Here is a 15,668-nt window from a genome sequence, read left to right on the forward strand (position 1 = left end):
TCTGTATATTATTTTGCATTCACTTCACTTATTTCTTTATGTATTATGTGTTTTTAAATGGAAATTCTCATGCATAATATTTTCAATTTAATGCTTTAGAAGAAGGATGGCATTTAACCCATATTTAACCCATATAGAGGAAAAAACAATTGCAAACCTTTGTTCTTCAATAACCTATTTATATTGCTTGCCATCAAGAGGTTAAGGAAGGTATCCGTTGTTTAGTCTGTGTCACTGCTATTTCAAACGCCATGAGCCAATTGAAACAGGGGGCCGCAATTGTTCTAACATAAATATTTAATAGATATATTGCTTCTCTCTTTACTGCGGGAACCTTAATATCCCAGGCACAGGATGATAATAAACCAAATACAACACTATGTCAGGGATAACAAAGTGGAGTGGCAGGAGTGTCAAAGAATGGCTTGTCTTTACACACAAAATGGCAATTGCTTCTGAAAAGGTCTAACATTTTCAATCATGGCAGCAACTTGCAGAGAGCATATTACAGGGATAGAATTGTCAGTATGAATAGAACTGCATAATGAATACAATAATTCAATAACTTTTAAGGAATATGCTGTGGATATGTTTTGTTGAAGTTATCATATATCATTGTAAGGATTTTTATTTCTAAAGAGCAGTTGCAGCTTAGCAACCACAGAATACTGTATAAAAATAAAGAGTAAAAGGAATAAGCAGTATTAACAGAGATACAATATATATAAGCATAACTCTAAAACAGTTTTGGTGACAATATATATCCCATAAAGTCCATCTCAAAAAAGTAATGTTCAACCTGAACCAGACTATAGACAGTAAGGATTGGCCAGTAAAGCGAGGGTTCTGGATCCTTAAAGGGACAGTATACTATAAAATTGTTTTTCCGTTAATGTGTTTCCAATTACTTTTTTTTACCAGTTGCAGAGTATAAAATGTATAAGATTTGCTTTGTAAGGCTTATGTGTGTATATGAATTAGCTGATTTTGTGTTTTGAGGCCACAACCTAATAAAATAGGTTGAGCTTGTAGGTATAATCAGACCTGATTACTTTATCACATTGTGTACATTTACCTGCATCTTTATCTTATATCTGTCCATAAACCAATCACCAATACTTGGAGAGAACAATGAGAAATTAACATTTTATTACCTTATCTCTTCTATAACCCACTGGGAGTGTAATTTCTTCTACTGGCTGTGTTAACACAGCTTGGCCTTGAGGCCAAAAACTTTAGGATGGGTGGGGATACCACAGGCTAAATAAACTATTTCAAATGCCAATATAAAGGTAATGGAAATACTTGTAAACAATTTAATACATTCCAGCAGGTAAAGTTGATCATTGGGAACAAATTAAAGGGGAGACATTTTTTGAGTAAACTGTCCCTTTAAGTATGCACCACAGCCTCTCTAAAGGCATTGGGAAAAACACAATACAGTGACTACAGAGATGAATTGTGGTAAAAGGGAGAAAATAAATCATGACAGAAAACTGCAAGATGTTGTACTACATATACTTAAAAATTCTATGGACAAATACGTTTAAAATTGAATGTCCCTTTAATCTTACTAAAACAATGTTTCATGTAAATACTAAATACAAATTCAATGAGGGTAACAATACCTTTAGCAAACTTCAAATATGCAGCTATCAGTGCAGACAGATAAGAACACTCCATAAAAAGTAAACAAATAAAGAAATAAAAAACAAAACAATGCATAATCATGCTCACAGAAAAACACAACATTAGTTCTCATAGTCCTCCCTTCTCATTGTCTTGCTAGCAAAAACTATTTCTATAATTCACTGCTTCCTCCCCAGCTTTTGGTGACATATTTGTAGTTATAAATGTATATTATGGAGTTATTAGGACACCAGAAAACCTCATAACATTGCCATCTCAGTTAATGGCAGCACATGTGAGATTTGTGCAGATATGTTCATAAAAATGGATTTTAATATCATCAAATAAAAAAATCTTGGTGTCATTCAATCTATTTTGCCTCTGCTTGACATTAAATAGTCATAATAGTACAATAATAAATGCCATAAAGGGTTATCTTATGATCCTCAGTGCATTGTCACTTATGAGCAAGACAATCAGGAGTAGCACAGTCAAATTATTTGCCATTGACCAGCCTTCTACTATTCACAACTTGCTTGGAAGAGGGTTCTCCCCTCTCTGGTAAATAAAAGGGTAGTGTACTGTAAAATTAACTTGTTATACCAGCTGCAGAGTGTAAAATGTATGAGAAATTGCTAATGTTGTTTATTTTTGTATATGAAATAGCTGATGTTGTTCTTTGAAACCACAGTTCATTAAAATGGGTTGAGCTTGTAGGGAAATCAAATTTACTTAAGGGGACAGTCAAGTAAAAAAAAAAGTAATTTTAAACAACTTTCCAATTTACTTTTATTACCAATTTTGCTTTGTTCTCTTGGTATTCTTAGTTGAAAGCTAAACCTAGGAGGTTCATATGCTAGTTTCTTAGACCTTGAAGGCCGCCTCTAATCTGAAAGCATTTTGACAGTTTTTCACCACTAGAGGGCGTTAGTTCATGTGTTTCACATAGATAACATTGAGCTCAGGCACGTGAAGCTCCTAGAAGTCAGCACTGATTGGCTAAAAATGCATGTCTGTCAAAAGAACTGAAATAAGGGGGCAGTTTGCAGAGGCTTAGATACAAGGTAATCACAGAGGTAAAAAGTATATTAATATAACTGTGTTGGTTATGCAAACCTGGGGAATGGGTAATAAAGGGATTATCTACATTTTTAAACAACAAAAATTCTGGTGTTTATTGTCCGTTTAAACAACATTAAAACACATACAAAATTTTTAATCAAACTGAAACATTTATATTGTGGTTGCAATACATCATTAGCCAGTAACCAGTAAGCATTTATTGATCTTATATGAGATATAAACATAAGATGAAAATTCTTAGTAATCATAAAGATGACACAACAAGAATTATCAAATATAACAGAATGTCTAAAGACACTAAGAAATTAGTCATTTGTTTATGAACATAATATATTGCTAAAAGATTAAATTGGAAAAGCGTTATTTAAATTGAAATCAATAATACTGGAATTTGGTGTCAGGCAACAAAAGAATATTGATTGTCAATAAAAGCACTTTGATAATACAGTAACTCATATGCGGACTCTATCACTTGCAAAATTAAATTATTCATCACTGTGTAATTCACAGATTGATTTTTGTAAGATATATAAATCCCACGGTGGGCTTTTATCAAAGGCAATAGTAAAATAAACTTAATGCAGCAAACCACAAAAATAACTTTTGTACTAATTTAGTTTTTGTTCACATGTGTATGAGAATTATCTGAAGAATTCATTGGAGACTTATTATAATTCTATGGCGGGAAAAGCTAGCAAGTCAATCACAAAAAATTGTCAAATAAAGGGTACAGTGGTTCTATGGTGAATGTCAAAGGACAGAAATACTACTGTTTGGTAGTACATGTTTTGTGACATAAATATAATAAGGAAATAACTCTAAATGCATAATATAGCATTTTTGATTAAAAATGTGGATATAATGTAAAATGTGGTTTTGCATATTGAAATTTACATTAATTGCTTAAAGTGATAGTAAAGTATACGGTATGGGAAATCTAATTCTGTAACTACCTTTTATTTTAATAGCACTTTTATTTAGATTTTTTTTAAAGATGCAAAAATCTTTATTTATTAATTATTAAGTAAACGTTTAATTACTCCCGATCTGGTCACCCTCTGCAAATGCTTTTTTTCCCCTCAAGGTGACATTTCCCCCTTTTACCTTATCTGTTTTGCAGCTGTATGCCATGGAAAAAACTTTCTGCAATGCCCCGTATTTTTTTTTTTTGTGCCGTATGGCTGCAAAGCTGATTGGATAAGTTATAAAAATATCACCTTGAGGAAAAAAGGCATTTGCAGAGGGTGGTCGGACCGGGAATAATCAAATGTATATCTGACAATTAAAAAATAAAGATTTTTTGCATCTTTAAAACAATGACAATGCTATTAAAATAAAAGGTAGTTTCAGAATTAGAAGTAAACTTTATCATTACTTTAAGGACATGCTGCACAATCATATAGGAAATCCTTCATTTTTAAACTAAAACTTATTCTCTCTCTTTTATCTGTTTATGCCCCTGGTTTAACAGGGGAAATGTAGAGCTGTCAAATCCTCACGCCTTAGAATGTCAAACAGCTCCCTGTACTTCAATGACAACCCACTTCACCAAACACTTTGTTCTAACCCCTGGAACCAGGCTCTGCCTTGACACCATATGTATTGTATTATGTTTTGATACAAAGTTATTCCTTGCAACTGTTCCACTTTTAAGAATATTATCCTTTAATAACTCATAGCTTTAAAAATATAAACCTAACTGTCACACAAAACAAAAACCATAGTAGACTATCTTTTCTTATTTATACATAGTTTTATTCTATTAATCCATAAAATTCTAAGAGTAATACAGCTCTTTAATGAAGAACATAGAGCATTTGCTACACATAATGCTGTCTAAGTATACTTTTAGACATTAAACATGTTTGGAAATAGTAAAAAAATAAATACAAATATATATACATCACACGTTACACTTGTCACATATTATTAAGTACATGACTTTTCAGTTCATAACAAGTAAACACATGCATTATAATTATTTGTACCTTAAAGGGACACTGAACCCAAATGTTTTCTTTTGTGATTCAGATAGAGCATGACATTTTAAGCAACTTTCTAATTTACTCCTTTTATCAAATTTTCTTCATTCTCTTGGTATCTTTATTTGAAATGCAAAAATCTAAGTTTATATGCTGGCCCATTTTTGGTGAACCACCTGGGTTGTCCTTGCTGATTGGTGGATAAATTCATCCACCAATAAAAAAGTGCTATCTAGAGTTCTGAACAAAAAAAAAAATATTAGATGCCTTCTTTTTCAAATAAAGATAGCAAGAGAACAAAGAAAAAATAATAATAGGAGTAAATTAGAAAGTTGCTTAAAATTGCATGCTCTATCTGAATCACAAAAGAAAAATTTGGGTTCAGTGTCCCTTTAAACATCTTGGGCTATATCCCAGTTTAAAATGTGAAGGGACATAATAAAAAAAACTCTAATTACAGTATTTTATTACTATTCACATTCTTGCTGCTGAATTTAACTTTTGCAAAAAAGTTTAACACCTCTGCTCAGTATCCACAATGCATCACCGTACTGGAGCAGAACATTGTCACTGAACCAATTAGAAGCCAGCAATTTAGAAACATCACCAGAGCATGTCTGACAGTCTGGTAAATGACTTTAAAGGGACACTCAAGTCAAAATTAAACTTTCAATATTCAGATAGAGCATGCAATTTTAAAGAACTTTCCAATTTACTTCCATTAACTGTCTTTTTATATTTAAACTTTTTGAGTCACCAGCTCCTACTGAGTATGTGCAAGAATTCACAGAATAAACGTATATGCATTTGTGATTGGCTGATGGCTGTCACATGGTATGTGTATGCATTTGTGATTGGCTGATGGCTGTCACATGGTACAGGGGCAGTGGAAATAGAAATAACTTTTAAAATTGTCAGAAAAAAAACTACTACTCATTTGAAGTTCATTACATTGTCTTGTTATCTTGCATTTGTTGATTATGCAAATCTACTGTGTTTACTGGTCCTTTAAAGGAATATTAAACAGTAAAAATATGCAAGAAGTAATGATGTATTCAAAACAACCATTTCCCTTTGAATAATATGTGATTTGTTTTTTACAATGATATTAGTTTAAAATGGTAAATATAAGTGTAAATGTTTAGTTTCTACATAGTACTTTAGTTTCTATAAAGTACTGGGCACTGCCATGTTTGAACTGGTTTTCTACTTATCTTTATTTGTGCAAAGCTGTGTGGAAACCCTTTTAGATAATCCTATACTCTACACATCCTTGTTTGAGCAGTTTATTTTATTTCCTGTTTTATATCGGTCCCTGATTGGCCTCAGCAGGAGAGACAGATATGGGGAAACTTAAGTTAAAATATGGCAGTGCCCATTAATTTATAGAAAGCAGATTTTAGAAAACCAAAAATATTTAGACAAAATTTCAAAGTTGCAATGTTTTTTAACTTACACATAATTAAACATACTGTATAAATCCCTTTAACTGTGTGTTTAACTCCCAATTTAAACATCAGAGCATTTTATTATTACACTGTGTTCATATACCAACTGTCATTAAGAGCAAATTAAGAACAAATTATAATGGTGTTTTTGTTACTACAACTAATTTACTACTGAAAAACAGACATTTTATAAAGGTAATTGATGTGTTTAAGATTTGATTAGTATTTCAAGTATTGTATTAAATTAAAATGGATACACTACTGTTAAATGTATGTAAAAATATACAGAAAAGAACAAAGTACGATATACTAAAGGAAGGTTATAGCATTATGCTACAGTACTCTATGTTTTCTTTAAAGGTTATATGTCACTCATTGGAAACAAATGACTCTCTATAATTGAGAAGCATGAAAAAAAAAGAATATGTTTTGCACCATATGTCTTTAAATGATGGCTTTTTAATACAACCCAAAGCGCAGTAGATTTAAATGAAACTCACCATCTGTGTAGATGTCTTTTCGTAGATGCACTTGCTGATGTTTTTGCTTTTTGGCAGGGCGGCTTTTCTGCATGACAGCAGTGCTCATATTGCTATCTGTGGATACAGGGCTTGTAGGTCTAGGGCAGTGAAATTGCCTGTGGCCTGGGAAACAATAACATAGGATTACAAATAAATGTGCTGTTGGCATATACCAGGGTTATCTGACTAATGTCCTTGTGGCTTCAAAATGAGCAGTGAATTTAAAATTTCTAGACACAGGTGAGTTAAAAGAAAATTAAAGTCATGTTTCCCCTTCCGTTGCATGTAAAAGAGGAGATTTTACATTGTATTGGCATTTTTTCTTTTCTCCATGCTTGTTGGATGTTTAAAGGGACACTAAAGTCAAAATTAAACTTTCATGATTCAGATAGTGCATGCAGTTTTGAGAGACTTTCCAATTAACTTCAATTATCAAACTGTACTGAGTCTTTTTATATGGAAACTCAAATACAATATACACTGAATTCTTGCACATGCTCAGTAGTAGTTGGTGCCTCATAACCATCTACTACTGAGCATGTGCAAGAATTCAGTGTATATTGTATTTGAGTCTGTGATTGGCTGATGGCTGCCACATGGGCTGGCACATTTTGAAATTTGTTAGAAAAAAAATCTATTACTCATTTAAAATTCAAAATAAGTGTTATTGTATTCTCTTTTTATGACATACTTTTTGCTTATACTATAGTACTGTATTTAATAGTTATTAGATTGTTATTAGCAACACCTGAGCTATGCACAAACACAATTCCTGTTTGTTTCAACAACAATTTGAACAGTATTAACCTTTTGCATGCAACAGAATATGTTAAGATTTTTAATTAGTGCTATTTTCAATGCATTATTGTTTCGTACTGAATGTGCCTCTAAGTATGATTAACAACCTGCACTCAAGCAAAAATCTTTGCGTATTTCATTCCGTGTACAACTTGGAACTGGATACCAATGAGCAATTGAGTTAATTTGTCCCCAAACTACTAAGAATATTAATTTTAAGCTTTTCAAAACAGAAATCCATAAATAAATTAATACAAATATAAAAAAATATAATATAACATTATAATAAATTAGGCAAATTAATTAAAAATCTTAGTTTAATTATTAGTTTTAAGAAAGGTTTGTGTCACAATCTTACAGTCAGCTCAATTGAATTTCCATAGGGCTAAGAAGATATTTTAAGAATGTATTAAATGCTTTACACTGGAAACATAAGTCAGTCTCCCTTATATGCCTTTAAACACTGCTGTAAATTAGAGTGCAAGCTCTTCTGAGCTATTCCCACTATGTTCTGTTTGTCCTTTCCTGTTAAAAAAAAAACCTTACTTCCTTTGAATGTATTAAATCAAAACTGTAAAGTGCTGTGGACACAAAAAGTGCTATACAAATAAAAATACACCGATACAAGCATAAGTCTGATAAATTCAATAAATAAAACATTTCATCATTGTGATAAATCGTGATAAATAAATACAGCATAAACCTCTACAAACTTAGAGGCAATAGCTACAAAGAAAAAAAACAATATGGTAATGTATACCAAGACTTATAAAGTGACAGATTGAGCAATTACCACAATGTCAGCTAAATAAAATATGTACAGTAATATACCTCCTGCTGTTTCGTGCATTTGGTGTCTTGCTACTTTGAGCCCAGCATATTCTGCAGCAGCTGCAACAGCCTGTGCAAAATCAGCATCAGTGAAAAATGAACCATCAGACGAGCTGACGCTGGATCGTCCACTAGAAACATTGTCTTCTTCCGAGGCGGATCCCCATCCATTGATCATAGAACCAGTTACAGAACTTTCTAAATCCCCAACACTAGAAGCAGGAGTCTGTTCCAAGCCACGCAAAAGAAGTCTACGACTTTGCATCTTAGCAACTTCCATTTCTGCTTCATCTCCTTCCTCTTCAGGAACGTCTGTATCCATATCTGAAACTATTGGTCCAGAAATATAACCATATGTATGTGGTGGAGATATGGGTCGTGGAGGTGGCGGAGGACTGATCTGATGGCGCCTGCAAGCCAAAATTAGCTAAATTATTCAATGTGCCCATTAAACAAAGTAACAGGCTTATAATATATGCTCCAAAATGAATGATAAATTACATAACTTCTGGGCATATCAAAATAAGCATCAAGACAAAACATTTTAGGTCACTTTTAAACATATAAATTTAAATGGTATAATTATAACTTAGTTTCCAAATTTAATTAATTACGCGTGAACTAATAATAATATGGCAATAAATCTTCATCTGACTAAAAGGGTCATAAAAATCAAAATCACATTTTTATGATAGAGCATGCAATTAAAGAAAAACCAACAAAAACTTTCCATTTTGCTCCCATTATCAAATTGTTCACACTTTGAGACAGCAGTGCATGTGTTAATAGTATATAGGTCTGTGATTGGCTGATGCCTGTCACATGTTAGGGGAATAGAGAAATAAAAGGAAAAAGTAGAAAAAAATCTACTGCTCTTTTGAACTTTAAAGTAAAAGTCATTGCAGTATCTTTAGTTTGCATTTGTTGATTATGCAATTCTATGGCCCTTTCATTTCTGAAACATTTCAAAGCTGATTTCAAAAGCTCCATTAAATAGCAAATCCAGAGTTTCAAGGCCAGTTTATTGTGTTATTTAGCCAGAATGCACAATCGGAGACATTTTGTCTCGAGTCAAAAACAAATCACATTGATTAACTGATTGATTTTGTAGCTTAATCAATAAAAGATAAAAAGTTAAAAAAATTAGGTTTATAAAAAAAAAATAAGGAAAGGAGTGAACTAGCAATGAAGGTCATAATGTAAAAAAAAGAAGGGGAACAGAGGGTAGGAATAAGGAAATATGATCCAGAATTGTTATCAAAAAAGCTGATAAAGCAGAAAGTCGGCCTAGACTTGCAGATTCACTGTAACAGCAGAATTATACTGAGAGAAGCAGGGAGTTAATCTATGCTGATCAGGTTCCCTCATTCAAGTAAGATCAGGAAATGAGAAAAACATTTAAACGTGTAAAACTGCATTGATGAGAGCTTATCAGCCCTAGAAGCAGTATATGCAGCCTGTAACTATTTGATTTTTGTTTAAGCACATCTTAGTGAGCAGAAACCTCATTTCGAGAATTAACTGGTTTTCAATATGTGTTGATGGCAGGAAACAAGATCCTATTACAGCTATTGACTTGCGTCATAAGATTTGTGCACTTACTATAAGTCCAGGCAAAATATATTTTTCACCAAGCAGACAAATTTGCAAAACTGATAGGAAATCCTTGATAGAAAATGATTTTACCTTCTGTCAGGATGATGCTGAATATGACCAAGCTCATCTTGGCAGTCCTGCAGCATCGGTTGAAGCTCCTCTTGGGGTGATGGAGTAAGAGTGGCAGTGGATTGGTGGCTATAGGATACAGCAGCTGGTGAAGATGCAGCCCCTCTGATTGGTGGTGTGGGTCCTCTCTCATCCTCTTCCTCCAGTTCATCTTGCTGAAGGTACATCCGTGTTGGTGGCATAGGACAAGGCAGTTCTCTGTCATAGCTGGAATATAAATGGAGAACAAAATAATGTGAATTGAAAATACACCCAAAACTGAGCCATGCTAAAGTTAAATACCATTCAATACAATTAAATCGATTTAAGTGTTAATGTTTAATTGTAGTTAAAATAGTCACTTATTAGATCTAACTAAGAGATAGTTTAAGACAGTGATAGATTTGATTGCAATATTTTATAACTAAGGCTTCTGTATGATGACTTGCATTAAGTAACATGGTAATTAAAGGTCAATATAGTTTAGGCTTCCATATTGTGGTATTAGCATAACTATCAGTTAATTAAAGGAATATACAAGTGTAAAACTGCTCAGTTGTATTACAGCATTAAATCCCTTTTTTACTGCATAGTTCTTGCAAAGTCATGCACCTAGACGCAAAGCGCATTCGCGCTCCTGAGCAGGACATTAGAAATGACTGGTGGATACATAAGTATGCCACTCCTGATTGAATGTCACTCCAGTTTCACCAGGTGTCCTTCTTGAGAGCTTAAATGCATTGTGCTCAGATATGCAACTTTAAGTCTTTAACAATGTGCTTTAAAATAAAATATAGAGTATTTACAGGGCGAAAACACAGATGTTAAAGAAATATTAAAGGGACAGTCAACACCAGAATTTTTGTTGTTTAAAAAGAAAGATAATCCCTTTATTACCCATTCCCCAGTTTTGCATAACCAACACAGTTATAATAATACAAGTTTTACCTCTGTAATTATCTTGTATCTAAGCTTCTGCTGACTGCCCCCTTATTTCAGTTCTTTTGACAGACATGCAGTTTAGCCAATCAGTGCTCAGTCCTAGGTCACTTTACGTGCATGAGCTCAATGTTATCTATATGAAACATGTGAACTAATGCCCTCTAGTGGTTAAAATGTATTCAGATTAGAGGCAGTCTTCAAGGTCTAAGAAATTGGCATATGAACCTCCTAGTTTTAGCTTTCAACTAAGAATACCAAGAAAACAAAGCAAAATTGGTGATAAAAGTAAATTGGGAAGTTGTTTAAAATTGCATGCCCTATTTAAAAGATGAAAGTTTTTTTTGGACTTGACTGTCCCTTTAACACATCACAATATGTAACATTTAATGAATTGTATTGCAAAAAGAAAGTCTGATTACTGACCTGTCATCAGCAGACAGTGTATAGTCCTCACCAGTGCCATGGGGTGGAGGGTGAGCAGGGGGTGGAGGCAATAAATCTGCCCAATTCATGCCAGCTTGTTTCGATACTTTAGGTGTGCGAGTACTCTTCTTATGACCTTGACTTCCTACAGAAATAAGAAGATGAAGCACTATATATTAGAACAAAAATCATTTATGTCTTTTAAAGGCATTTCTTATTAAATATATACAAGAAAAACAATCATTTAGGATAAATTAAGATAGGCATAATTTACCCAGAAACATATACATTATGTTAATAGCTACTAAATACCTAACAGCAATAAATTCACAAGTGAATTTTACAAGCAATAGCATTTAGAGTGATCTTTCTCTAGCAATTAATTGCTTTATAGATTATCATCTAAAACAAATGAGCTGTAGACATATTTTCTCAAGTGCTTTTTATTATTTAATTGCTGCAACCAAAAATACAATATGATTTTGATATGATCTATTAAAGTTTCATTGTTGCATTAAGTCAGTGAATATGTGTCATTTGTACTTGTCCACAAATTGTTTTAGGCAAAATTGTTGTGGTTTACAAATTATTGACTATCAAAATGATTAAAATATCATTATTTTTTCAATTTGTATTACATTTTTTTCTCTTTTAAAATATATTTCCCATTTTCCTATTATTATAGTAAGCAAAAAAATAATTTTATTAAAGGGACACTGAACCCATTTTTTTCATGATTCAGATAGAGCATGACATTTTAAGCAACTTTCTAATTTACTCCTATTATCAATTTTTCTTCTTTATTTTAAAAGCAGGAATGTAAATCTTAGCAGCCAGCCCATTTTACATTCAGCACCATGGATAGCACTTGCTTATTGGAGGCTTACATTTATCCACCAATAAGCAAGCATAACCAAAAATGGGCCAGCTCCTATGCATCACATTGCTGCTTTTTAAATAAAGATAGCAAGAGAACGAAGAAAAATTGATAAGAGGAGTAAATTAGAAAGTTGCTTAAAATTGTGTTTAGTGTCCCTTTAAGGCACATTTCCTATCATTATTTTATATAAGGAGTTAGCTATTTAATTTTTTTCATGTGTGGTGTTACAGACAGACATAAATGTTTTGCATTGTTAACCCTTTAAAGACCAGCAAAGGTTGCGTGTGACATTTTTTTTTTAAATTGGCCATGGTTGTGATGTTACGGCCCATCTGATTAGTTCATTAGGCTCTGGAGCAATATGCAATGAGGCAGGGAGCAGACTGGCGCATGCGCTATGACGCAAGATCAAGAGAAATATAATGTATGCACTTGTCTAGATGGAAATTACAGGGACATTATAGTGAAATTATATTAATTATATTAATTATAAATAGGTATATGATACATCAACCAGCTCATTATAGTCAATAAATTTCTGTCAATGACCTAGAGATATTATTATTATATTATATATAAATATTGCAGGTGATAACACTTGCCTGGGACTGGGGAAACTGTATTCTTTTGGCATTAAAATCTAACCTATAGTATCGCTGAGAAGTACATACATGTATGCAATAAGCATATTGAATAATTGGGTGCTAAACCAGTGTTTTATTATTTATATATGCTCATATATTTTAGCCCATTTGCATTTCCATACCAATTTGTCAAACAAAGAGTTTAAAAATGTAATTTTAAATATCAGTTGTACTTACCAGAAGTACTACTCCCCCGATCAGAACTGTTGTAAGAGCCACCGGTGTTCTGATCATGCGCCTGGTTGTATGGTATTGTTGCAGGCATCGTGTCCGCCACCCTGTAGTCTATTAAAACATTAAATAGAAAATGTAATTCTGACTTCCATGCAACTGTTTACAAGGTACAATAGTTACTTGCCTAGGGGCAACAGGGATTCACAGGCCCCTGCAAATACCTGGCAGAGGGGCAGGGTACATAACTATGGAATCTAACTGGAAGAATTGTGCTACCAATACATAATTACATATTACATTACATATAATTACATATTACTTACAAATAAAACACATGTGATGTAAGCAAATACATTTATACTCTGCTTTTATAATAGATCAAATAAAGCCAAATTAATACAGTTTATACAATTACTACAACTTTCTAACATTGCAGTTCTTAAATCTACAATTAACCATTATATTAAATATCATACTGATCTTATGTGCGGCACATTACTTGTTACACAGTGACCACAAATAAGTATTGTTCTAATATTCTTCTAGCATATATTCATATGTATATTGTCTACCAGCATATTACCAGAATTTTCTATCAAATAAATATTCACTGCTGTCAACAGCAACTATCCAATATAGGGCAAACACACTCACAAGACAAAAAAACACAGACACATGTGCACACATACTCCTATACAGGCACAGGTGCACATACACACACAGACAGGAATATAAAGATACATGCACATACACACATATATACAGACACACGTGCATATACACACAAACACGCACACATCTACTTATACACAAACATGCACACATATATACAGACACACATGCACACACACATCTACATATACACACATACACATATACAGACGCACGTGCACACACACACACACACATATATATATACACAAACATGCACACATATTTACATACACACGTGCGCACACACACACATCTACATATACACACATACAGACACACGTGCACACACATATATATATATACACAAACATGCACACATATTTACAGACACACGTGCGCACACACACACATCTACATATACACACACACATACACATATACAGACACACATGCACCTACACATGCAGAAAAATACACACACATATATAACAGGCACACATACACAGACAGACAAAAGTACACACACACGCATGCAGACACACATACATGCACATACAGACACACATACATGCACATACAGACACACATACAAGCACATACATACACACATACAGGGTCAGACTAAGACCTCCATGAAAAAAATTGGTGAAATGCCCCTGATCATCTGCCCCACTGCTACAGACCCCCACCCAGGGCCCTCACTCTTCAGGCCAAGACCTCACACTCCAGAGACCCTAAGGCCCTATAGCAACAAACCCTTTATGCCTTTATGCCTAAGCACAGTGGCCCCACTCGAGGGTCAAGGTCCCCACTTGAACCACCTTTAACTGTTAGTTCATTTAACCAGCTGTGAATGTGAGCAGAGGCAGCACACCAGGAGTAGCTTCAGGATGACTGGGGCACAAAGAGAGACCCCAACATTATCCATGTGGGTGATGCCCCCGACCCAGGCAACACCACTGATGCACCACTGATGGGCATCCAACGTGCCAGGCCCTCAGTCCAGGTCCTATCTGCTCAACTGCTCAGCCCACCCCTGCACACATACATACAGATAAGCACACATACACACATTTACAGACACGTGTGCACATACAAATGTACACACACATGCAAACTGACAGATGTGCATGAACACACGTGCAAATACACACACAAATGTGCACACACATACAAACAGACATACTGTATGTGCATGCACACACGTGCACACACACACACAAATGTGCACACACATACAAACATACATATGTGCATACACACACAAATGCACACACACGTATAAAGACATAGACACACACAGTAAATATTCTTGATTTCACTAGAGTGTTTACACAACAAGCATTATGCCTTTTGGGAGCTGACTTGCTTATTACAGAAGATTCATTTATATTGTTCCCTTTCCTACAGGGAAAAACATCCCTCAGTACTTTACTGCTCTACTTTTAAGTGAGTCTTTTCACTCAATGAACTCGACACATTGGGGCCGAATTATCATTGTCTGATACGTTGTAGCGTATCATGTCCGCCACACATCGCTGAATGCCGACAGTGTTTAACATTGCACAAGCAGTTCTAATCGGCCACTAACAGGGGGTGTCAATCAGACCGATTGTATAGTATCGAGCACATTGATCTCCGCAGCCTCAGAGGCGGTGGACAAGTTAAGGAGCAGCGGTCTTAAGACCACTGCTTCATAACTGCCGTTTCTGGCGAGCCTGAAGGCTCTCGCAGAAATAGGGGCATCAGGGGCTGTTCGGCCCTTGATTAATTGGCCCCATTGTATTCAGGTCACTGTAAATTTGTATATTAATAACAAACATGCAGTGAACTAGCAGCTTCAGTAAGGACATGAAGTCTAAATTCTGTTTTCTAATAGTAACTTATTGTTAGAAACATCTGCTTCTGGCAAACACACCAACAAAGACACTGCACAATGTCTCCCAGATGTGACA

The 15,668-nt window shown here is 34.1% G+C and overlaps 1 protein-coding gene across 2 annotated transcripts in view; it reads right to left on the bottom strand.

Annotated features, from left to right (window-relative positions):
• The window catches only part of ROBO1 (roundabout guidance receptor 1), a 551,348-nt gene that overhangs the window by 19,230 nt on the left and 516,450 nt on the right, over positions 1-15,668 (bottom strand). For both annotated transcript variants that reach the window (XM_053706024.1, XM_053706023.1), the window contains 5 exons: positions 13,063-13,170; positions 11,362-11,506; positions 9,979-10,224; positions 8,293-8,702; positions 6,643-6,786 (listed from right to left, as the gene is read on the bottom strand). In XM_053706024.1, coding sequence (XP_053561999.1) covers positions 6,643-6,786; positions 8,293-8,702; positions 9,979-10,224; positions 11,362-11,506; positions 13,063-13,170 — 1,053 coding nt within the window. The remainder of the gene's footprint in view (positions 1-6,642; positions 6,787-8,292; positions 8,703-9,978; positions 10,225-11,361; positions 11,507-13,062; positions 13,171-15,668) is intronic.

Source organism: Bombina bombina, chromosome 3 (assembly GCF_027579735.1).
Source record: "Bombina bombina isolate aBomBom1 chromosome 3, aBomBom1.pri, whole genome shotgun sequence".
Taxonomy (NCBI): Eukaryota; Metazoa; Chordata; class Amphibia; order Anura; family Bombinatoridae; genus Bombina; species Bombina bombina.